Below are 22,929 nucleotides of genomic sequence, written 5' to 3'. Positions count from 1 at the left end.
CCTCCGAGCCCCGCTGTACTACTGGTACTACTGGTACTACTGGTTAAAGAGTTCCATCTTCACCTGTAGCTGCTCGCTTCTTCTGTGCTTCGTTCAAGTCACAGTCTTTTAAATTAATAAAATACAGACCAAGAACTGTTCATCTGTTGTTTCTGGTGGTTTTTATATTATAAATGTACAGTACACTCACTGAACACTGACACATGTAGCAACAATGCACACTGAACTACCTGTGGCTTCAAACAGCTTATAGATACATAACAGTCAGATGGTACACAATGAAATAGTCCATGAATTTAACAGTTAAATATGTATTATATGAACTGTGGCCATTGGATATGACACAATACAGTTATAATAAGTTATAATAAAGTCGTTAGGCCAAGAGGGGAAAAACTAAAAAAAGAGGACGTGTGAACGAGTGAAGCTTGTGGAGCTGGAATATCTTTTAATGTAACATATCAATATACAAGTGTATATTAAAATAAAAACTATACAATATTAAGTGTAAAATAATGATGAAAATGGTTAGGGTTAGGGTAGCCACACGTCATGTGATAGGAGCATGTGTGTGTGTGTGTGTGTGTGTGTGTGTGTGTGTGTGGCAGCTTCAACACCCTCTTGTGGAGACTGAAAAAACTGTGGCAGTTCCATCACACCGAGTGAAGAAGCATCGTTCTTCCATAGACAATCTCTGTCCACCTTATCCCTGGTTGGTTCAAAGGGAGGACTCAAAGATACTCACACATAAACACATTTATGCCTTTTTTTTTTTTTTTTAAATACACACATCCTGTGTACAATAGATAATTAAAGCCATTATCTTGGCTGTTGATACTTTTGCATGTCTAACAGTCACTGAAAGATACTGAACCTCCTCCCTTTATTCTGACATTTTGCCTCTTCACATCGATAGAGATGCAGAAACACAAAGACTGTAGCTACATCTGGCAACTGCTGTCACTCACTTCCCCTTGAAGGCTGAATCCCTCTTTGATTGACAGCGATTTTAAAACATTACACCGGTGGTGGCACTGGGGGATTGGAAAAAAGTGGTTCAAGGTAACACTTTATTTTAAGGGGTCCTTGTTCCTGTGTATCTACCTAATTAATTACAGTGTAATTACCTATGTAACCGTATGTAATAACATGTACTTACATTGTAAATACATTGTGTATTTTGGTGTACTTACAGGTCCTTGTTACACTTGTAATAAGAAATGCCCTGTAATAAGTGGCCTCTCTCTTTGCACAATTAAAGGAAATTTCCACAACACCACCATGAGGAACCTGGTCTTGGTTGCACTGGTCCTTCAGCTTCTGCTCACACTCACAGAAGCTAATGAGAAAGTAAGTTCCTATATTAACTGTTTATATAGTTTCTTTCGATCTGTCCATCACTGGATAGTTGTGCTTTTCTGTAATTATTTTGTAGCTGATCCCTGATTTTTCCACAGTACGAGTTTGGTGATATCATTTCGTTTAAAAGGAAATGTATCTGCAAAGAAATCCCATTGTACAAGCACTTTGCTGTTTATGTGGGTGATGAGAACTTACCGGACAAACAGGATGGACAGGACATTTTTCACCGCACAGGTACGTCCAAATTTATATTATTTATAACATTCCTTCCTGTGGCAGGTTTCTCACAAAGTTTACATTCCATCATGATAGGTAAACCATGGAACAAAGGAGCGTGTGAGTTTGATGTCCTTGAAAAGCAGGGTGAAGGAGCCAAAGACAACTATCTGGATGGATGTTTCGAAGGACAAATGGGTACACCAGCTCATCGTGCTCAGATGATAGAACGCATCAAATATTGGAACGACCCAGCAAACTGTGGAAAGTATGATCTCCTCAAAAATAACTGTGAACACCTCGCAACTCATGTGCGCTACAACTACACAGCTTTAATGCAGGTATGTGACACATTGCTCAGTTTCCTATCACTACATCTTCGACCACTTGGTCCACATCAGAAATGAAAACAGATTTCTTCAAAGTGAACATTTCATTCATGTCAGTACAATGAATAATACAATTAAAATGCAGCTAAAAGTTACTGAGTTCACTCAGTTGTTTGTAACTGCATCTAATTTGCTTTGTTCTCAGCCAGGAACATTCGTTGGTTGGGTTTTCAAGAAGACAGATGAATGCCAGAAGCTGCTGAAGGCCATGGAAGAGAATCAGGAACATAGAGATGAGTGCAATTGTCCATCCCCGCCTCACCTGACGACCATCGTTGTTCCGATTGTTCTTGTTGTTGTCTTGCTCTTGATTCTCTTGTTCGTGGTGGTTTGTGTACTCCGCAGGAGGAGGGTGATATGTGCTGTATAGAACCTAAGAAGAAGAACCTGTATTGACCTATAGGTTTTAATACAGGGCCAAATGCGACATACATCAAATTGGCTGTTTTGTTCACCTATATATATACAGTACATGTGCCTATGTTCACTTATTATGTATCCATATATGTAGGCTTATATAGTGTATCTACCCATATACAGTAGCCTACTGTGCAAAAGTTTTAGGCAGGTGTGGACAAAAAGCTGAATGCTTTAAAAGATGGAAGTGTTAAAGCAGAAGTAAGTGATATATTTGTGTTAATATAAGTCTTAAATAGTTATATCTTCCGACAGCAATCACTTACATAGAGTGTTTGGACTGAAACACGGGTCTGTCAGTCCCTCTGCTCTGCTCTGAGCCGAAGAGAAAACATTTATCGTATCCTACAGTTTTTATCCAATGAGGAGAGAGAACGGCATGCAGGGCTGTGTGTGCAGCCAAGGAACGCCGTGAATGTGGCGACGTAGCGACGAGGACTGTTATGGTGCGTTCAAGGAAACTCGTATTTTTCCGACCGTGAAGTGGTACCAGTTCGATCTGGTACGAGTTCACCGGTCGGAAGTTACGAGTGGCCGTTATAGTGACTTTCACCGGTAAAACAGGTCGGAAAAACACGAGTGGGTTGCCTGGAACGCTACAAAGTCGTAAGTTGTGACTTGAAGCTGTAATTTACGGTTTCAAAAGCCTGCCTGGAACGCAGCATTAGCGAAAACGACCGGACCACTTACTTCTGCTTTAATTTTTTTCTTCATCCATTCACAAAATGCAGTGACTTAAGACACGAGAATCCTAAATTAAATCAATATTTGTTGTGACGACCCTTTGCCTTCAAAACAGCATCAATTCTTCTAGGTCGACAGAGGGATTTAATTATGTTGAAAATGTCAATATATGTTAGTAACAAAATGAATGCATTTTGGGGAGATTTTGGTAGAAAATAATACTTTGTGCTACATTTTTTATGTATGAAAAATGCTCTATAAATAAAGTTTATTATTATTATTCTTATCATTATTATAATTATTATGGGTTTTTCCTCATAATTTTATTTCTGGAGTGTATTTCTCTATTAAGAGAAAAGTGGATATTGGGGACAATTGTAGACAATTTAGAGGTGGAAGTTTTGTTTGGCATTGATTATCCTGTGGGGGATGCTAATTATCACCATTATCACATTTTATATTTTGACATGGACGAGGGAGACAGCGACGCCAGACGGCCAAACATTTTACAGGAGGAAACTGATGTTTTGTTCCGGGAGATCCAAGCTCACAGTGGCCAAATGCAGTCTGCCAGGAGGTTGTTGTTAATCATTTGCCCTGTGTTGCCCATGTGTGAAAAAACAAACCAACAATAAAAGCACACCCTTTCTCCACTAATAAAGACGCTCACGTTTAGTAACCCATATTTAAACCCCTGTAACAAAGCTGAGTAGTGTCCACAGATCACAACATAAACAAATAGTGACGGGGATAAAGCAGCTGTGTGTAAAGCAGAGCGTCTCTCACTCTCTGTCTTATGCATAGCTGCAACTAAAACAAATTTTTAATGACTTACATTTCGTATGAAATCGAAGAGATATCTGGTAACATCTGCAGACTGTTGCATTTAAGTAGAACGGCTGTGTCGGGGTTGGTGGTTGGCTTCGTGTCATTGTTCATGTAGCCTAGGACTGTAAGTCACGTAGGCTACACACTTAAAAATGTTGGGTTAAAAACAACCCAATATGGGTTATTTTTTAACCCAACACTGGTTAACTATTGGACAGAACACATGCTAGGTTATTTTGACCCAACAAGTTGGGTTGGTTTCCTTAAACCAACAGTTGGGTTGTTTATACAACCCAGTTGGGTTGTTCATATAACCAAATTAAGGGTTCACAATACACTGCTGGGTTCTTTTAAACCAATCAAGTTGGGTTGCTAACTGAAGCTAGTACTCAACAGTGTGTCACAAACTTGCACTTAACAACTATATAGTGGCAGGCTAGGGTTCTATTTAACATAAACTCAAACAGAGACAAACTTTACATCTTATAGCAGCTCATACACCACTTAACTACAGGGAGAATGCTGTTTATTATCCTCAGACCACCAGACAAACTGCATACAAAGGAAGGGAGACCAATAACCAAAAACATAACTTCACTTATGGTGTCAAAGTGCTTATTTACAACAGTAATTGTAAACTGAGTAGAACATTGAATTAGTAAATTAGTGTGTAGAACAGTATCACTAAAGATTGTGTAGCTGTAACATCTGTGGCGATATGTAACAGAAATAACCTAAACTTAGAATCACAAACACACTGTCCCAAAGCATGCTGGGAAACTCCTCCCACTGAACGTCAACCCAACATGTTGGGTAGTCCGAAATGACCGAACACAGTATAATGGAAATTACAACCCAACAGCTAATAACTCAACTGCCAACGACAATAACCCAGCAAATTGGGTTCTTAGATTACCCAACTTGATGAAAACAACCCAATTAAACTAACCAACAGTCTCAACTCAGCTGTTGGGTTGAAAAAATAACCCAACATTTCTTAAGAGTGTACCAGCTTGATTCTACATACTTAAAGAGGATGTGGTTTAGCTGCCTGAAAAGCTGTGAAAACCACAAATGAAAGAAAGAAAAGACTTATCATGTCTGTGTTGATAGTTGTAAATAAATAAGAAAATAAACTATTGCATGGAGTGTGTATGGGAGAGTACAGGAGTAAGGTGTGCAGTTTGTACACAAAAATGGTGGTGCTGGACATGAATAAATAAATAAATCAATAAATAAAACTGTACATTGTATAGATACAGCCTAAGTAGTGGAGTGAAATCCTGGAGATGTGTGGCAAGTGCAACAACACACTGCTGTGCCAAAACCAAGTCACATTATGGAGGATGTGACTTTTTTCTTCTTTTTTTGTTGTTGTATACACACACTTTGTGTTGACAGAGACAGTGGAGAATTAAAGCCATCATCTTGGCTGTTGATACTTTTGCATGTTTAACAGTCAGTGAAGATACTGAACTACCTCCTCCCTTTAGTCTGGCATTCTGCCTCTTCTCCTTGATAGAGAGGCAAAAACAGACGGTAGCTAGTATCTCAGTGGCGGCTGCTGTCCTCCGTCTTCCTATGAATAAGAACATGGAAATGTGAGGGAACTATATTAAAACCACAACAAGGAAACAATATCGGGGGGAGACCGGAGATGGTTCCATAACTTCCAGTTTCTCCAATCAGCAACAAGTTATGAATCATCTGATTCTCTCTGTATCTGCTCAGTTTTGTCCTTCAAATTGTCAAATTGTGTAACCATAAAAAGAATGCAATAAATAATAATTAAATATGTGATCCACCTACAGCGGATTTAAGTGTGCCTATAAAAATATACTTTCTTCTGAAAACACTAAATTGAAAATATTTTTTGGTGTATTTTTAGATTTACATTTAATGTATTTTGGTAATAGTGATCACAAGACATATCTTGAATACACCATTCATCATCTCTAAATAATGTGTGACAAATTATGTCAAATTTGTCAAAAGTGTTGCATTGCAAAAGTCAATTACATTTATTCTGCATTTGAGTTCAGAATGAATTTTCCTGAATAGTCTGATTTTTATGGAAAAAAATACCGGTTACACCACATGACATTGGGTTGCATCATGTCATCGACCTTCAAACGTGTACAACATTCATCAGTATTATCAGAACACGTTTTTTAAGGAAGCTCTTCTAATGTTAGGATTCAATGTGTGTGTATGTGTGCAGTGCACCCTCTTGTGGAGACTGAAAATGTTGAAAACAATGAAGACGTTTTGCATGTTTAACAGTCCCGAGGCCTTTATAAAGCAGCTTCATTATTCTGAATTCTAAATGTATGACTACAGTTAATATAATAATAAATATTATGTTACTTAATGCACGCACTCATTTCATTGTGTGGTGTCTGACTGTTAAAGGGATAGTTCACCCTAGAATGATATTTCGCTCATTATCTACTCACCCTCATGTTGACTAAGGGCTGGGAGAAGTTTCAGAGTCCTCCGTCCCTTCTCTGAGTTACAGGGGGTCTCGGCATAGCAGTGCATGTCCATATAACGGTTGCAAAGGGACACCGGAGCTCTTCGTAAAAAAACACACACAAAAAAACATCCAAATACCTCCATGCTGCTCGTATGTAATGTCCGTCTTGTGCTGAAGCCCCAAATTGCGTAATTGTCCCGAAAAAAATTAAATAAGTCTATATTTTAAGCTTGTTTGTAGCGGAAGCTTCTCGAAGCTCCTCTTCCTGGTCCGTCCAAATCTCGCGTGATTTGCGCCGGCGTCAGTATGCGTCAGTGCGGTTACTGCGAATCACGCGAGATTTGGACGGACCAGGAAGAGGAGCTTCGAGAAGCTTCCGCTACAAACAAGCTTAAAATATAGACTTATTTAATTTTTTTCGGGACAATTACGCAATTTTGGGCTTCAGCACAAGACGGACATTACATACGAGCATCATGGAGGTATTTGGATGTTTTTTTGTGTGTGTTTTTTTACGAAGAGCTCCGGTGTCCCTTTGCAACCGTTATATGGACATGCACTGCTATGCCGAGACCCCCTGTAACTCAGAGAAGCCACGGAGGAATCTGAAACTTCTTCCAGCCCTTAGTCAACATGAGGGTGAGTAGATAATGAGCGAAATATCATTCTAGGGTGAACTATCCCTTTAAGTATCTACAACCTGCTTGAAGCCACAGAGAATTCACTCTAATTGGCTGATGGGACAGTCAGTTTTATGAATAACTTATAACTAGTACAGTACGGTGAGTGTACTGTTCATTTATAATAAAACCACCAGAGACAACAGATGAAGTTGTTGCTCAGTATTTTATTTTTTAAGAAGACTTCGACTTAATTTTCAGCCAGCATCATCACATGGTTTTATGTGTTGGTAGTTCATCATCATGTATCATATACGTTTTTCTACCTGAATCAATTTGCTTTGGCACAACAGTTGATTAAGTTGACAGCAAGAAAATTTACTTTTACATGCAAAAATCATATTTTTGTGAAAAAAACATGCTTTCCACAGCATCATGAGGTCCTCTCCTTCATGGCCATGGGGAAAAGGAAGGGGCTTGAAAACATAACGGTCACATGACCATTAATGTGTTTCGTTTTCTAGATACAAGGGGTGTCTCACATTACCCCACTCTCCCCTAGGGGCCAGGGATGGACCATCCAACTCTGCCTTCCTGTAAGCTGCCGTCATTAACCTCCTCCCACTTGGAACCAGCACCTGCCCTGCCCTAAATGTGTTGCACCTGTGTCTCATGATCCTCCCCTTGTCCTTGATCAGCTGTGAGTTTGTCTTCATCCTTCCTGTCAAGCGTTCCAGCCTTTTGTTTGTTTCGATCCTGCCTGATTACTCTTTTGCCCCGTCTGCCTTCTGCTTCTCGGACACCTTTGCCTGGATTTTGTGGACTCCTGGGCTGTAATAAAGGTCCTTTTCTTACATCCTGTGTGAGTTGTGCTCTTGAGTCCTCTTTCTGTGAGCCTACTCTGATTATTTGACTGATTTTTATGTTCTCCTCTGTCAGTTCTCCACTGTTGCCACCATGAGGAACCTGGTCTTGTTTGCACTGGCCCTTCAGCTAGTGCTCACAGAGGTTAATGAGGAAGTAAGTTCCTTCCATATAGTTACTGTTTAAACAACTACAACAACCTGTTAACCATCAGTTTATAATAACCTAGTTATTAGTCAGCACATTGTGATTTAATAATCAATTAATTAAAATACTTTAATTGTGCTTTTCTGCAATTATTGTGTAGTTGTAGAATTGATCTCTGCTTTTTCCACAGTACAAGTTTGGAGATTTAATCTCGTTTAAAAGGAAGTATCGATACACAGTGTTCACCTTCAAGCACTATGCTATTTATGTGGGTGATGTGGAGTTTCCTGGCAAAGAGGAAGGACAGGATATTTTTCATCGCACAGGTACACGTATCACATAGCCTACTTGCAGACGTCATTGTTAAATATTGTTGTATAATTAGTATGTATGTATAATTTGTGTGTATAAGTAAATTATAAGTAAACGTAAATTAAATTAAAACGTAAAGTAAAAAAAATTAAAACGTAAAGTAAATTATAAATAAATTATATTCATGATTTCGTAACATAAGATATGTTTAGACAAAGATATTAGTTAGTCATATATAAGGAGAGGGGGTGGGAGTTTATAAGTTTTACTTCTTCTCACTCCTTTTCGAATATGTATTCTATATTTCATGTTTAAATGTCTTATTCTCTCTTTTTTTTCATATTCGAAATAAACAAATCAATCAATCAATCAATCAATCAATCAATCAATCAATCAATCAATCAATCAATCAATCAATCAATCAATCAATCAATCAATCAATCAATCAATCAATCAATCAAATAGATAGCTCAACATTTAGTCATATTCTCCTATATAGTCATAGCAGTAGGTTTGTTACCTTTAATTATCGGTGAATGTTGTTTTGAGATCTGCGGGGCAGAGACGTGAGCTGCTCAGTGAACACAACGGTACAGGGGGACCTGTAGGCTACCGTTGTGTCCCTCATCAAACTCAAATACACAATCCAACAACTCCAAAACGCTGTGGTGGACAAGTTGTGACCTGCACATTCACCACGCTATGAGATAATCATGCATTAGAGACAGAGTTGTTTTAGTGGCTAACCACCGGTGAGTGCTTTAGGACGGGGGCGGGGGCCCGTTACTGAGAATGTGAAGTGGTGCATTACTGCAGTTTGGTTGAATGAAAAGCAAGGTGTCAGATCTTGGCCACACATCATCTACCTCAGGACAGGGCATGACGGCGAGCTAAGGTAACATTAGCTAACGCAGCATTCGAAACCAAAGCTGAGGGTTTGGAAAGTCGCCAGATATAGCAAGAAAGTCGGCAACACTGCTCAGAGCTCTGGTACCATAGATATATATAAGAACTAGATGACTCACCCGCAGCTGTTTCCCAATGACAAAGCGTAGCCAGTATGGCGGCCATCTTGGGACGGGCAACTCTCTCCCTCAGAGCATTAAGCCTATGGTGCATGTTCTGCTATAATGACCATAACTTGCTCAGTTTTTGTCCGATTTCAAAACGGTTTGATTTTTATGAACGTTTATGCAGTTATGATGCAGCATATTTAGAATCACGGATAATTTTAATAATGTATTTTTTTTTGTAAAAGTAACATTATAGTGACATTATGCAAATAGTTAAAGTAATAGCTACATACTGATTTATTTTTCACAGAGTTATGAATCGTTTTTTTAGTGCAGATGACTGGATCACCTATCTACTGCACTGTAACTGCAGCCAGAGTCAGAGCAAGATGACCGTCCTCATATGGCCGACTGAGCTACCCCTGCGTCTAGTCCGATCCACCCCCTTGGGTACAGCCACTCTCATTCTTCTTCTTCATCTCGGGGCAGGCGGTTGGCAACCAACTTGAAAGTGCCTTACCACCACCTGCTGGACCGGAGGTCTCACACTCCAGTCCAGCAGAGGACAAATTGGACCGCAATTAACAGCGATTCAAATAATTTAACGCGTTATTTTTTTAAATTAATCGCATCGCGATTAATGCGTCAACTATGACAGCCCTAATAATTATACATGATTATCTCATAGCGTGGTGAATGTGCAGGTCCCAACTTGTCCACCAGAGCGTTTTGGAGTTGTTGGATTGTGTATTTGATGAGTTTGATTAGCGTCTCTGCCCCGTGGACCTCAAAACAACATGCACCGATAATTAAAGGCGATGAACCTACTGCTATGACTATAGGGATTATGGTGAGAGGAGGATCTGACTAAATGTTGAACTATCCCTTTAATAGTCATTGATTAACCTGCTCACAGTTGACTGATAATCTGAAGTCTGATGATGTTGATGTCTTTCATGAACATCTCATATTCCTGTTTTGCTTATTACTTTCTCACTGAGTTTATTTACCATATTTCCATGATTAAGGTCCAAAAAATGCCACTGGAGACTGTGGGTTTGGTGTCCTTGCAAAGGAGAAAGGTGTAAGAAGCAAAGAAAATTTCTTGGATCAATATTACAAAGGAAACTTGGGCACACCAGAACATCATGCTCAGATAAAAGAACGCATCTACTGTTGGAACGACACAAGAAACTGTGGAATTTATAAACTCATAACAGATAACTGCGAACACCTTGCTACTCACGTGCGCTATGGACATAAAGTTTCAATGCAGGTATGTGACACATTCAACACTGTGACCGACTGGTCCACATCAAAAATAAATAAAACAGAAATCTTCAAAGTAAACATTTAATTCATGCCAGTATAAAAGAAAAACAAAATTAAAATTATGCAAAACTGATCTTTTATAAGTATTTCTGCAAAATGAAGATAAATATTATCAAGTTAATCCATATTTAACTGCATCTAATTTGCTTTGTTTTCAGGGAGGAACAACTGCTGGTTTGATTCTTAAGCAGCTTGACAACCTGTGGAAGAACATGGAAGAGAATGAGAAATCTTCATCTTCTGTTCAAATTCACTGCTTTAAGTGGGTCGGTACGCACCAGTACGGAGTACTGTTTCTAGATTTTTGCCCCCAGCATACCAGGACTTTTGACGGCGCACGGGGGGGTACCGGGAGTCTGGACGTATTCTGTGTTCCTGTTCTCTTTCTCGCTGACCGATTTGTGATAGTGATGCCACAGTTCTGTTGCCCTGTGGTTCTCCGGTGCGCTCTCTCACATGCACGTACACGCCACAGCCTCATCATAGTAGACCAGGGATTCTCAACCTATTCCAAGCTGCCCCCCCCCCAAGCTGGTTCACCCGGTGATATTCAATAAATGATTCTGTTTACCATTGAGGACAATGAAAAATTATCAGTTTTAATTGTTGAAATGACCAGAAGGCTGACCAAGGGCGACCAATGAATATATGCATACTGTATGTATGCCTGCAAACTCAGGCGTGAAAAAGGTGAGTCACCAAACCCCTGTAGGGGGGTCTGTGGGCATCCCCCCCAGAAAAAAAATTGTGATTTAAACACATGAATGAAGCATTCTGGTGTACTCTGAGAAGAATAAAAAGCACATTAACATATCTCATATTTTAAATCTAGGGATCTGGACCAGCCATTCAAGGTAGTGGGGTCGTTTAAGGCTCAGTCATTTCAAATTGGTGTTAAAGTTTGGTTTTCACTTCCAAGTTTGAAGTTTAGGGTCTATAGAACAAATTGAGTCTATAGTGTCAAACACACAGATAAAAAAAATGGCCTCTAGGGGGCGCCGTACTGCTACAACTTTTGATTAGATTATCCAATTTTAACATATGAGGTATGTATGGATTCAAAATTAAAAGGCGAAACTGGTATGCCAAGCATTTGGTGATAAGATTAAAAATAAATACACTTTTAGCCCAATATATTAAATGGACACAAGAAAAATTGTGCTTTTTTTGAAGATAAAGTCTGGAAATGTCCTCAAAGTTGCTATGAAACATGATTTTTTAAAGTTATTGTAAATAAAGGCTGTGTAATGACTCAACTGGATTTAAGATTGGTGTTCAGAATATCCCTATAGCATAAAGACAGCTGGGAAACCCATACACAAATATGGCTGCATATAGCCCATGACAGTAGAATTTATTTTGGAACAAGCTGATGTTTCGTTTGAATCAACCGTTTTAAGATGACATCATTTCCCTGGGTTGAAACAGGTGGTGAACAAACCAAAAGCAGCGAAATGTTGGATTCCTTTAGTGTCAGGATGAAGCTGCAGGTCTGACGCTGCCACCACAGAGTGCAGGTCCAACAGTCTCTACTCCACCGGCCGGATGCCTTTGGCCTCCTCCAGCTTCCTCAGGGTCTCGTCCCACTGGGTGAACTGCTTGGACAGCAGGAACATCTGCCAATCACATGTTTACAGGTCAGTTCAGTGTGTGGAGCTTCTTTCCTCGAGCAGCTCGACTCAGAGATTTGGTCAGTGACGACATTTACATCTGATTTATGCATTCAGTTTCAGAGCAGACAAGAGCCACCGAGGTTCACAGCAAACTTTTAACATTGTTGAGAGAACAGCTATGAGTTTGTGTGTTACATTTTGACTTGTGTAAGAGATGTGTAGCCTACCATTTTGTTGTATTCCTCAAAGGGACTGAGTTTGGGTTTGGTTGGTTTCATCACAGATATAGATAACTCAACCTATGCTGTTGTCCAATGACACGGGGTCGTCTTGTGTAGGGCGGTTTGCTCCCTCAGAGCATTTTGCCTATATGGTCCATATAACACCAGAACTAGCTCAGTTTTTGATCAATTTTCAAAAGGTTTGGTTTGTTATGAACGTCAGAAATGCAGTTATGATACTGCATACTTTAAACTATGAATAATTTTATTCAAGTACTTTTCTATGTAAGTAATGCAAGTATGCAAAGTATGTATTAATTATCATGATAAATAAAACTCAACCTGTCACACAGCTCCATGTTGTCTCTGTGTGGTGTTCAGGGACAGGTCAGGACAGTTCGGAACTGCAGTGAAGTTAGTTTGAAGTTGGATATTTGACAGACATTCGCTCACTAACTCGCTTCTCAATACATTAAAAATCCATATAAAATATAAGATGTGTTCAAATGCAATAAAAACAGGTGCGTGTCATAGAGGAGGCTTAGCTCTATCATCCTGTGTTGATTTTGAGTCAACAGGTCACATGACCTGGGAGTTATTGAGCTATAATGCTAATATTTACAGTATGATACATTAAAAATTCATATAAAATACTACATGTGTTTAAATGCAATAAAAACAGGTGTGTGTCATAGAGGAGGCTCACCTCTGCCATTCTGTGTTGATTTTGAGCCAACAGGTCACATGAATCTTTTATATATTTTATACAGTAAATATGGGCGTTAGAGCTCAATAACTCCCAGGTCATGTGACCTGTTGACTCAAAATCAACACAGCTTTTCGCTCGAGTTCTGACGCGCGACCAAACGCGAGAAAAGGAGCCACGGTAGCCTATAAGATCATGTGTAAGATCAAATTCAGTGTTAAAGGCGCTCAGGCAGGTGATTTTGAAATACGCTAAAAGAAATCCAGAAAGTATTCAGAATACATTACTTTACTTGAGTAATCGAAATGCATTACAGATTACAGATTTTGGGACATGTAATCAGTAATCTGTAGGGGAATACATTTTAAAAGAAACCCCCCAACAGTGATTATAATATATTCTTGTGTTTGTTCGTTGGTGTGTTTTTTTGTTTTTTTTTTTGGGGGGGGGGGCAAGGGATGGTTTCGCCCAGGGCGTAAAACTAGCCGGGACCGCCTCTGCGCGAGATACGCGATTTAACGCTTGTTTTGACTCGAGACCAAACACGATGAAATAGACGAAGACGCGATGGTCCCGTCCCGCAAAAAAAAAAGTCACGTCTACCGCGTCTCGCGCCTAATCGCGTCTTTGCGTCACGGCCTTTTACACCGCGGACGTAACGAATAAACGGTTACTGTGTGAACGAACAACATAGAACAGGACCAGACGTGGCGTTGTTTCCTCTTTTCACCGGCAGCTCCACTCTCCCTTACTTACACTAACTACTGTTATTGTTGAGGTCAGAGAATTGTGGGATTTGTAGTTTTTGACCAATCTCAGCCTAGGTTGTGCTCTTTCTTTTTGTGATTTTCCCGGTTCACACATGTTTTGTTTTTTTTAGGGGCAAATGCGAGTGAAATGCTCGCCCATGGTGGGCATAAGAAAATGTAAGACCTGTCTAAAATTATTTAAGACTTGAACACAATAATTCAACAAATTTAAGACATTAAGACCTAAAATTTAGATTTTCACATTTTAGACTTTTTAAGACCCCGCGGATACCCTGTTATTTCATATAAAAGTTTAAGTGCATACATATTTTATGATGCTGTGTATATATTATATAGTTTGCTTCTGTTGCAATTTGTTCAACCCTTTTTCATAAAATGTGATTTGATAAATGCTAAAGAGTATCCTGTGATTTTTGCTATCTCATGATATTAACATCAGAAAATGTGTTTTTGGTTAATGACTAGTGTTGAAGACAAGGAAAAATGGTCATATGTGATTCGCAATTATATCTGATGGTAAGATCAGGATGAGAAAGTGATGTGTTCTCCGCTGTATTTATGGTGAAACCTGAACTGATGAGAAACACAGATGAGTTATTCATAAAACTGTCCCATCAGCCAGTTATGTGTCAGCAGTGCAATGTGTGTATGTTAGTACAGACATCATCATTTAACACTGAATTATCTGTGGCTTTAAGCTTGTGTACAGATACATAACAATCAGATATCACACAATGAAATGGTCCATGAATTCAGCAGTAATAATTTATTATATGAACTGTTAACATTCCATATGACACAATACAGGTATAATCAAGTCCTCAGGCCAAGAGGGAAAAACTCAAGTCTTGCAGAGAATGAGTGTGAACGAGTGAAGTAGAGAGTTGGAGCTGGAATGCATTATCATTAAAATCAATCTACAAGCGTAAAAAAAAAAGAAGCTCCTTTGTCTGAAAATAAATAAAGAGCAGCTTCTCTGAGCCACACGTCATGTGATGGGAGCGACTCAGGACTCACATGAGACTGACTGACATATGTAGACCACTTATATGTAGACCACCACTGCTTAAGTTCCAGGTTTCAGACCTGGTGGATAAACACAGGTGCAGGAACTGTTGTTTTTATATGGATGATATTAAAATCCGATTCACATGACAGTAGAATTTATTTTGGAACAAGCAGATGTTTCGTTTGAATCAACCGTTTTAAGATGACATCATTTCCCTGGGTTGAAACAGGTGGTGAACAAACAAAAAGCAGTGAAATGTTGGATTCCTTTAGTGTCAGGATGAAGCTGCAGGTCTGACGCTGCCACCACAGAGTGCAGGTCCAACAGTCTCTACTCCACCGGCCGGAAGCCTTTGGCCTCCTCCAGCTTCCTCAGGGTCTCGTCCCACTGGGTGAACTGCTTGGACAGCAGGAACATCTGCCAATCACATGTTTACAGGTCAGTTCAGTGGGCGGAGCTTCTTTCCTCGAGCAGCTCGACTCACAGAGATTTGGTCAGTGTCGACATTTACATCTGATTTATGCGTTCAGTTTCAGAGCAGACACAAGCCATCGATTATTCAAACATGATTATATAGCCTCAGAAAAAATTAAGAGACTACTTTCCCAAATGTTTCTTAAAAAGCATCTCTAACAATACCAACACAAACACAACTCTTTTGTCTTAATGAGACACTGATGAGGTGACCACCAAAAACCACTGCTGGGATTAAACATTGACATTATTCCACTGAAATTGATTTATAAACTCTTCCTAAGTTAAAATATTCTTGTTGTGTTGTTCAGGAATGAATATGAATAAGTTTTCTTTTCATCATTCATATTCAAGGTTTGAAAAGACGTAATTTTCTGCCAATAAAAGCTCTAAATAACAATATTTTTATTTCAATTTTGGGGGAAATGTTGTTAGTAGTTTCTATATTAACACAATAAATGTTTATTTCACTCAAACACATACCTATAAATAGTAAAAACCAGAGAAACTCATCATCTTGAAGTGGGCTCTTATTTTTTTCTAATTGTTTAAACCCTACAGAGAGAACAACAACAAGTTTGTACCATTTTGTTGTATTCCTCAAAAAGCTTCTTCACTTCCAGAGACTGAGCCTCAGTTTGGTCCTGGAGAAAACACAAAACAGTAAATGTAAAAGAAAGAGAGGAGGATGTGTAGAGGTAAAAAGAGAGGAGGAGAAGAAGATGGCGGTCACCTGCTCTTTGATGTGGATCTGTGACAGCCGCTGCAACTTGGTGGCGTGTTCTGGTACGTCTGTAAACGACAGAAACACATCACACACATCAAGTACGTAACGGTGGTGGTGCGTCCACTTTACTCATCCAGCAGCTACACAACAACACAAAACACCACATGACTGAATACAAACACCAGGAATTACATTGGTTTTCCCGCTAAAGCATACAGTAAGTGCTAAACATGGATGCAGAGAAATGTTGTTAACGGCATCATAGTTACATGAAGACACAAAAACACTTCTACAGAAATTCACCTTTCAGACATTCAGTACGTTTACATGACACTTGAAAAAACCGAATTATTGCCTTAATCCGACTATAACTGGACAACTGAAGTGCATGTAAACGCCTTAGTCGGACTGAAATCGGAGTTGAGAACTCCGATTAAGACACCCAGATAATGCGATTGGAATTCGATTTTCTCCGTCATGTATACACCTTAGTCGGAGTATAACTGGACAATACATGTGCGCATGCTCCACAACAGTAGAGACGGCACAAAGTGGAGCAGAGAAGCCAGCCAAAACCGGCAAAGTAAAGAAAAAAACCCAACATCAGCGCCGATTCAATGCATTTCACACAGCGCGACCAGCAAGAGTGTTTTATTAAAAAAAGAAAGAAAGAGAGAGAGAGAGAGAGAGAGAGAGAGAGAGAGAGAGAGAGAGAGAGAGAGAGAGAGAGAGAGAGAGAGAGAGAGAGAGAGAGAGAGAGAGAGAGAGAGAGAGAGAGGAAAAAAGGAAGCCCGTATCCTATTCTCCGCGCATCCAGCCCAGACTGGCGCGTCTGGTCGGGAACTGCAGTTGAGAATTTATTATTAAGCTACTAAGTTGTTTATATTCAGTTTTTTACGAGGTGACAGAGAAGTCAACAGGACAGGGGGGCGCATTAACCCGCTGAAGCAACGGGTGACGGCGCATGAGGGGGCGGACCCCGTCAGTTATTCGGTTTTCTCAGTTGCATGTATATTGAGACAAGGACAGAAGTCTGACTTGACGCCAAAATCGAATTTTGAGCATAGCTCGATTAAGCTCTGCATGTAAACGTACTGAGTGGGGATCTGAAGCTTTCTCAAGCCCTTTGTGAATAATAAACCTGTCTGTCTGACTTTAGTCGAAACCTGAGTGAATCATCTCCTCTCTAAAATCACAGAGCAGATGTTCCTTTGTCTTTGATTCGCTCAGCATCCTGCTGCCAGGTGACACTAACCTCTGATGTAGTTGCTGTCCAACAGCGGCTGCATGCTGCTCACCTGCTCCAGCAGAGCAGCCTGGGAGAGCAGGAAGTCCTCCTCTGTGGAAACAAACACCACAACGAGGACTGAATCAGCTTCAAATGGCTTGATATGTCTTTATTTTTTACAATTATAGGACTAAAAATTAGGTTTCAGGTTCCTCCGGCTTCTTACCGGCGAGGATGAACTCCAGCTTCATAGCGTCAGGCACAGTGATGTGGTCGGTGAACTGGGGGTCCAGGTACTTCAGAAGGTCCTCGACTGCAGAACAGAAACAACGACTGAGATCAAAGTCTCACCAAAACATGGACTCAATTCTGACAGTAGAATAAATCCCTGGGCTGACATGACATTTTGAATTTCACTTTTGCTTTGCAGCCTTAAAGGGATAGTTCAACATTTTGGCAAATTGGCCCATTGCCATAATCCCTATAGTCATAGCAGTAGGTTCGTTACCTTTAATTGTCGGTGTAAGCTACTTTTAGAACGGCGGAGCAGAGCCGCGAGCTGCAGAGGTTGATGGGATTTCTTGGTTTCCCTCATCAAATACACAATCCAACAACTCCAAAACGCTCTGGCGGACAAGTTGTGACCTACACACACACTCTCTAAAACAACTCTGTCTGGTAACGTTGTGTTATTATCTCATAGCGTGGTGAATGTGCAGGTCACAACTTGTCCACCAGAGCGTTGTGGAGTTGTTGGATTGTGTATTTGATGAGGGAAACCAAGAAATCCCATCAGCCTCTGCAGCTCGCGGCTCTGCTCCGCCGTTCTAAAAGTAGCTTACACCGACAATTAAAGGTAACAAACCTACTGCTATGACTATAGCAATTTTTTGGTGTAACTTCATCAATAAATACAATACATAGTTACACTGAGCCGATGATCCAGGTTGTCTGGGCAGAAACAAAACAACATGCAACTCACTTTTCTTGTGCAGGATCTTTACTCGCTCCCTCTTGTTGGCCATGTTGGTGAGGCCTGCCTGAATCCTGGTCAGCGGCTCTGCACACTGCAGGACAGAGGACAATGAGTAGATTTTATAGTAGTGATACAGAAAGGTCATTCATATTTATTTTATACTGTGTAACATGAATTTGCTGTATCAGGGCTTCAGACTGCCCCTAAATCGGGGGCCTTAGCACTCAGAATCTGGACTCTGAGGATCATAAATGTAGAGGAAATGTGAATATTTGCTTTGCAAGTCCATTTACAGTGTGCACCCCTTAAATTTTAAATTAGGGGCCACAATGCTCCTAGTAAAAAAAGGTTAGTCTGGAGCCATGTGTATGCAGGACAACAAGGCAAACATTTCATTCTACAAACTTACACATCTGTAATAATCTCATTATGAGTACAACTGGAATTAAGATTTTTTTTAAGTATGAAACCTTTATTCATTTTGTAGAAACATAAAAACACTACTTAAGAAGGACAATGAGCAGTGTTGGGAACGTTACTTTTAAAAAGTAATTAGTTATAGTTACTAATTACTTCTCCCAAAAAGTAACTGAGTTAGTAACTCCACTACTTCACTATAATAGTAACTAGTTACCAGGGAAAGTAACTATTGCGTTACTTTTTCTTTCTTTTTTTTAAGTTTAAATATGTCGAAGAATTTGGATTTTTTTTCTCTCATTTTTAAATTGTATTTTATTGTTTTCATATATTTCACTGATCGCAATTATGGAATGCGAGTGTGTGTTTTATTGAAAGCGAGGCTGGTGTGCCTATGAAAATAGGTTACAGTGGGTTTTTTAAGTGCTGTGGCTACAAGCAAATCTCATATTGTCTCTGTACAAAGACAACAAAGACCTTTTTAAATGTGAAAACAGCGGAGACCTATTCAAGATTTGCGTTTAATAACAGGCGAAACATCGAAATTAATTTATTCATGGCCACATTAAGTGAAATTATTAACTTTACCGATTATCCATCTGATTATCTGTCCTGCTGCGAGCGCACAACAGGGTATCTGCGGATCCTTAAAAAGTCTTAAATTCATGTATCTAAAATTAAGGCCTTAAAAAGTATTAAATTTATTAGAAAATTCTAAGATGGTCTTAAATATATAATACACAGAATCATAAAATATGTATGCACTTAAACTTTTATATGAAATGGTATGCGCGCGGGGTCTTAAAAAGTCTAAAATGTGAAAATCTAAATTTTAGGTCTTAAAATGTCTTAAATTTGTTGAATTATTGTGTTCAAGTCTTAAATAATTTTAGACAGGTCTTACATTTTCTTATGCCCACCATGGGCGAGCATTTCACTCGCATTTGCCCCTAAAAAAAACAAACATGTGTGAACCGGAAAAATCACAAAAAGAAAGAGCACACGATTGGTCAAAAACTACAAATCCCACAATTATCTGGCCTCAACAATAACAGTAGTTAGTGTAAGTAAGTGAGAGTGGAGCTGTAGGTGAAAAGAGGAAACAACGCCACGTCTGGTCCTGTTCTATGTTGTTCGTTCACACCGTCACCGTTTATTCGTTACGTCCGCGGTGTAAAAGGCCGTGACGCAAAGACGCGATTAGGCGCGAGACGCGATTAGGCGCGAGACGCGGTAGACGCGACTTTTTTTTTTTGCGACGCAATACACCCGATTCTTTTATGGCGACGGGACCTTCGCGTCTTCGTCCTCTTCATCGTGTTTGGTGGGAAGACCCACAAGGGGCTTCCCACCAAACACGAGGAACGCTTTTTTTTCGCTCGAGTTTATACGCGCGACCAAACGCGAGATACGCGAGAAATGCGATTTATCGCTCGTTTTGACTTTGTGTAAATTCGCGTCTTCACGAGCCCGCCCATTTTCACTACGACAACAACATTTCTGCTCTCACCAACCATGGTTGAGGTCACAACGCTGCTGTAGCTGCTCTGGAAGAGTTCCAGCTGATGAGCTACAGAGACTTTAGAGTCAAAGAGGAGCAGTGCGTCGCTGTGTCGGACTGTTTGGATTTAATGAAGAAGCTGCACAGAGTCAGGTGAGCAGAAGCTCAGGACAAACACTTCGCTCCGGGACATAATGTAGCTACACCTCACATGTTCTTGTCTTTTACCTCAGAGAGATTAAAGTAGTGTCTGTTTCCACTTTCCCTCCGATCTCGGCAGCTTCCCTCTGCTAGTCCGTGTGTGTGAGGCTAAACTGCGTGCGTGTGTGGTTTGTGTACAAACTGAACACTGCCTCTGATTGGCTTAGCATGAAACCTTACTCTGCCTCAACCAATCATCATCACTTATGCGGTTGTCTCGTCCCTCCCTCCCTCCTCCCTCCTCCCCTCACCAAAGGAGAGGAGGAAAAAACAACAACAGTTTAGCAGCTTCTGTGTCTGAGATGAGCCAAGTCGGAGGACAACGGCTTCACTGAGTAGTTTGTGTCGGAGCTATTTGTTACTTTTGTATTATTTAATCACTTATTATTTAGTTATTTTTTGTGGTTTAGTTTTGGGGAATACACCTTTAGTTTGTTTATGATATTTAGTATTGATTACGTTTATTTTGGCACTTAACCATGCTTTTACTTTGAAGGTACTGGGTAGCTGGAGCGCACCGGGTGAGTTTACATATAGGGGTTGGCAGTCACAGGTGAGCTAGGCACCTGGGAGGGCAGATGGTTTTTTACCAGGGCAAGAGAGGCGGCAAAGGCCCATTGTTCTTTGTTTGTTTGTTTGCCGATGGAGAATAAACCTAAGAAACTTCATTTTTTGCCTGGACAATGGACTTTGTTTTATCCTGCGTAAATTCACTCCCTAGGTGTCTCAGTGGCCGTTTGATTTGATTTAGTTTCATTATAGTTTTGATAATTTTGAAGTTTTTTGATTATAGACACCAAGGACAAATAGCCACTACATAAAGTAAAAAACCCACCCTAAAGTGAAGATTTGGCGGATGAAATCTCTGACAGCTTGGATATTGGATTGATGATTTGTGAAAGAGGATTGGAAAACGTGCGGGTTTGGAGAGTTACTGGCCGACGGACATCACACGAAACTACTCAACAGCATCGGTGAGCAAAGAATTACGAGGAGGCTGTATTGGAAAACGGCATCACTATTGGAGTGTTTGAATCATCGTTTCTTTGCACTGGATGTTTATTGGGATCTTTGGAAGTTTGGAGGGCCGCGCGCGTGCTGCGCAATTCTACTATCTCCTGGTAAGCCACGCCTACTCTCATTCATAAAAGTCTCTGATGCGGAGCCGTGTGTCACAAACAATATCCCTGTGTGTTATGAGTATTTCAAACAAAAGTGTGGAAATTAAAGGATTGAAAAGGACTTGATGTGGAAAAATGTCTGAGGCTGCAGCCAAAGCAAATGACTCTGTGTCCGTGCTCTCAAAAAGGAGTGTCAAGTTTACCTCAAAGGGTCTAACATTTTATTTAAAGACGTGTCAAGAAAAAAGGTCTTTGAAATGCAAGCATGTAAAAAGGAGCATCGATAAAATGTGTGATTTGATGGTATCCACTGACAATGTGAACTCAGTGCAAGCCGAGCTGAGTAAATGCATTAAATGCTTCGAGGAAGCCAAAGACATGCACGAAGCCATTCTGAATCTGAATTTGCCTGAGGATGAAGTTGAACGGCAAAATATATATTTTCATGCAAAAGGATCTGGGTTTTCGAATTCCATTGAAAAGGTAAAATGTTGGTTATCTGATGCTGGCTATCCATATGTGCAATCAAATGATGCTGAGCCACCTCCTGGTAACTTAAGTGTGGCTTCTGATGACATTAACCCCGAAGACAGTGTTTCAAATGTTTCATGTCAAGAGGAGAAGCGTTCCAGAGCGCACTCTAGGTTATCTAAAGCATCATCAACATCATCTGCAAGAATAAAGACAGAAGCCGACAAAGCGGCACTTATGGAGCGCATGGCTGCATTAGAAAGAAAACACGCATTGGAAGCAAAAGAGGAAAAACTCAGAAAGGAAAAGGAACTGTTCGCTCTGGAAACGGAACTTGCGGCCGCTAATGCAAAACTGAATGTGTTGGAAATCAATTCAAAATGTGGCTCTAAAGGATCGAACGCAATTAATTCATATTTTGACAGGAACTGGACTGGTGCTCAAGGAACACGCCCACTGAATCTCCACGCGGATGATTTTGTTCCACAAACAGATGCTGCAAATAACATTGCTCACATGGAGGCTCAGGTTGTCACTGTCACACCTGTACATGCGGCAATAACACAAACTGACGTCAGACCATCACTAATAACTAACACCAAAGTGAACGTCAGGCCCGGACGAGCAGCAACGACACAAACTGACACTGGCCCAGTAATGAGTCAAACTCACACAACACGAATGGTTCCTAATACTCTGAATCTACCCCGCAATAATAACCCCTGCAATGATATTATGGACATTATGCAAAGGCAGAATGACATCACTGCATTGTTGGTTCAGCAAAATTTAGCATCTGCTTTGCCAGTAAGAAATATCCCTGTGTTTGATGGC

General features: G+C 40.2%; 1 protein-coding gene and 1 long non-coding RNA gene across 2 annotated transcripts; one reads left to right on the top strand and one right to left on the bottom strand.

Moving 5' to 3' along the window:
- Window positions 1-1,255: 1,255 nt before the first annotated feature.
- On the top strand, window positions 1,256-2,322 carry LOC146972651 (uncharacterized). The gene is made up of 3 exons (XR_015037898.1): window positions 1,256-1,350; window positions 1,458-1,919; window positions 2,113-2,322. It is a non-coding gene; the product is annotated as an uncharacterized LOC146972651 (long non-coding RNA).
- A 12,987-nt stretch (window positions 2,323-15,309) lies between these two features.
- LOC146972650 (dynactin subunit 3-like) lies at window positions 15,310-22,647 on the bottom strand. Its single transcript, XM_085802111.1, has 7 exons — window positions 22,612-22,647; window positions 18,391-18,475; window positions 17,635-17,721; window positions 17,436-17,519; window positions 16,187-16,245; window positions 16,038-16,097; window positions 15,310-15,396 (listed from the first exon to the last, which is right to left on the bottom strand). The coding sequence occupies exons 1-7, from the start codon at window positions 22,645-22,647 to the stop codon at window positions 15,310-15,312; spliced, it is 498 nt and encodes a 165-aa protein (XP_085658237.1).
- Window positions 22,648-22,929: the final 282 nt, after the last annotated feature.

This window comes from Trachurus japonicus, chromosome 16 (assembly GCF_045865225.1).
Source record: "Trachurus japonicus isolate A0001 chromosome 16, Traja_1.0".
NCBI classification, from domain to species: Eukaryota; Metazoa; Chordata; class Actinopteri; order Carangiformes; family Carangidae; genus Trachurus; species Trachurus japonicus.
Note: the sequence above shows the minus strand (reverse complement) of the source record. Positions and strands in the feature narration are given on the sequence as shown.

Excerpts from the sequence above, each read along its gene's own strand:
- LOC146972650 (XM_085802111.1), bottom strand. The coding sequence starts at position 22,647 with ATGTACAGGTGTGACAGTGACAACCTGAGCCTCCAT. Across the intron at positions 18,476-22,611 it reads GTGACAACCTGAGCCTCCAT|TGTGCAGAGCCGCTGACCAG; the intron begins GTGAGCAATGTT and ends TCTGTCCTGCAG. Across the intron at positions 17,722-18,390 it reads AAAGATCCTGCACAAGAAAA|TCGAGGACCTTCTGAAGTAC; the intron begins GTGAGTTGCATG and ends TCTGTTCTGCAG.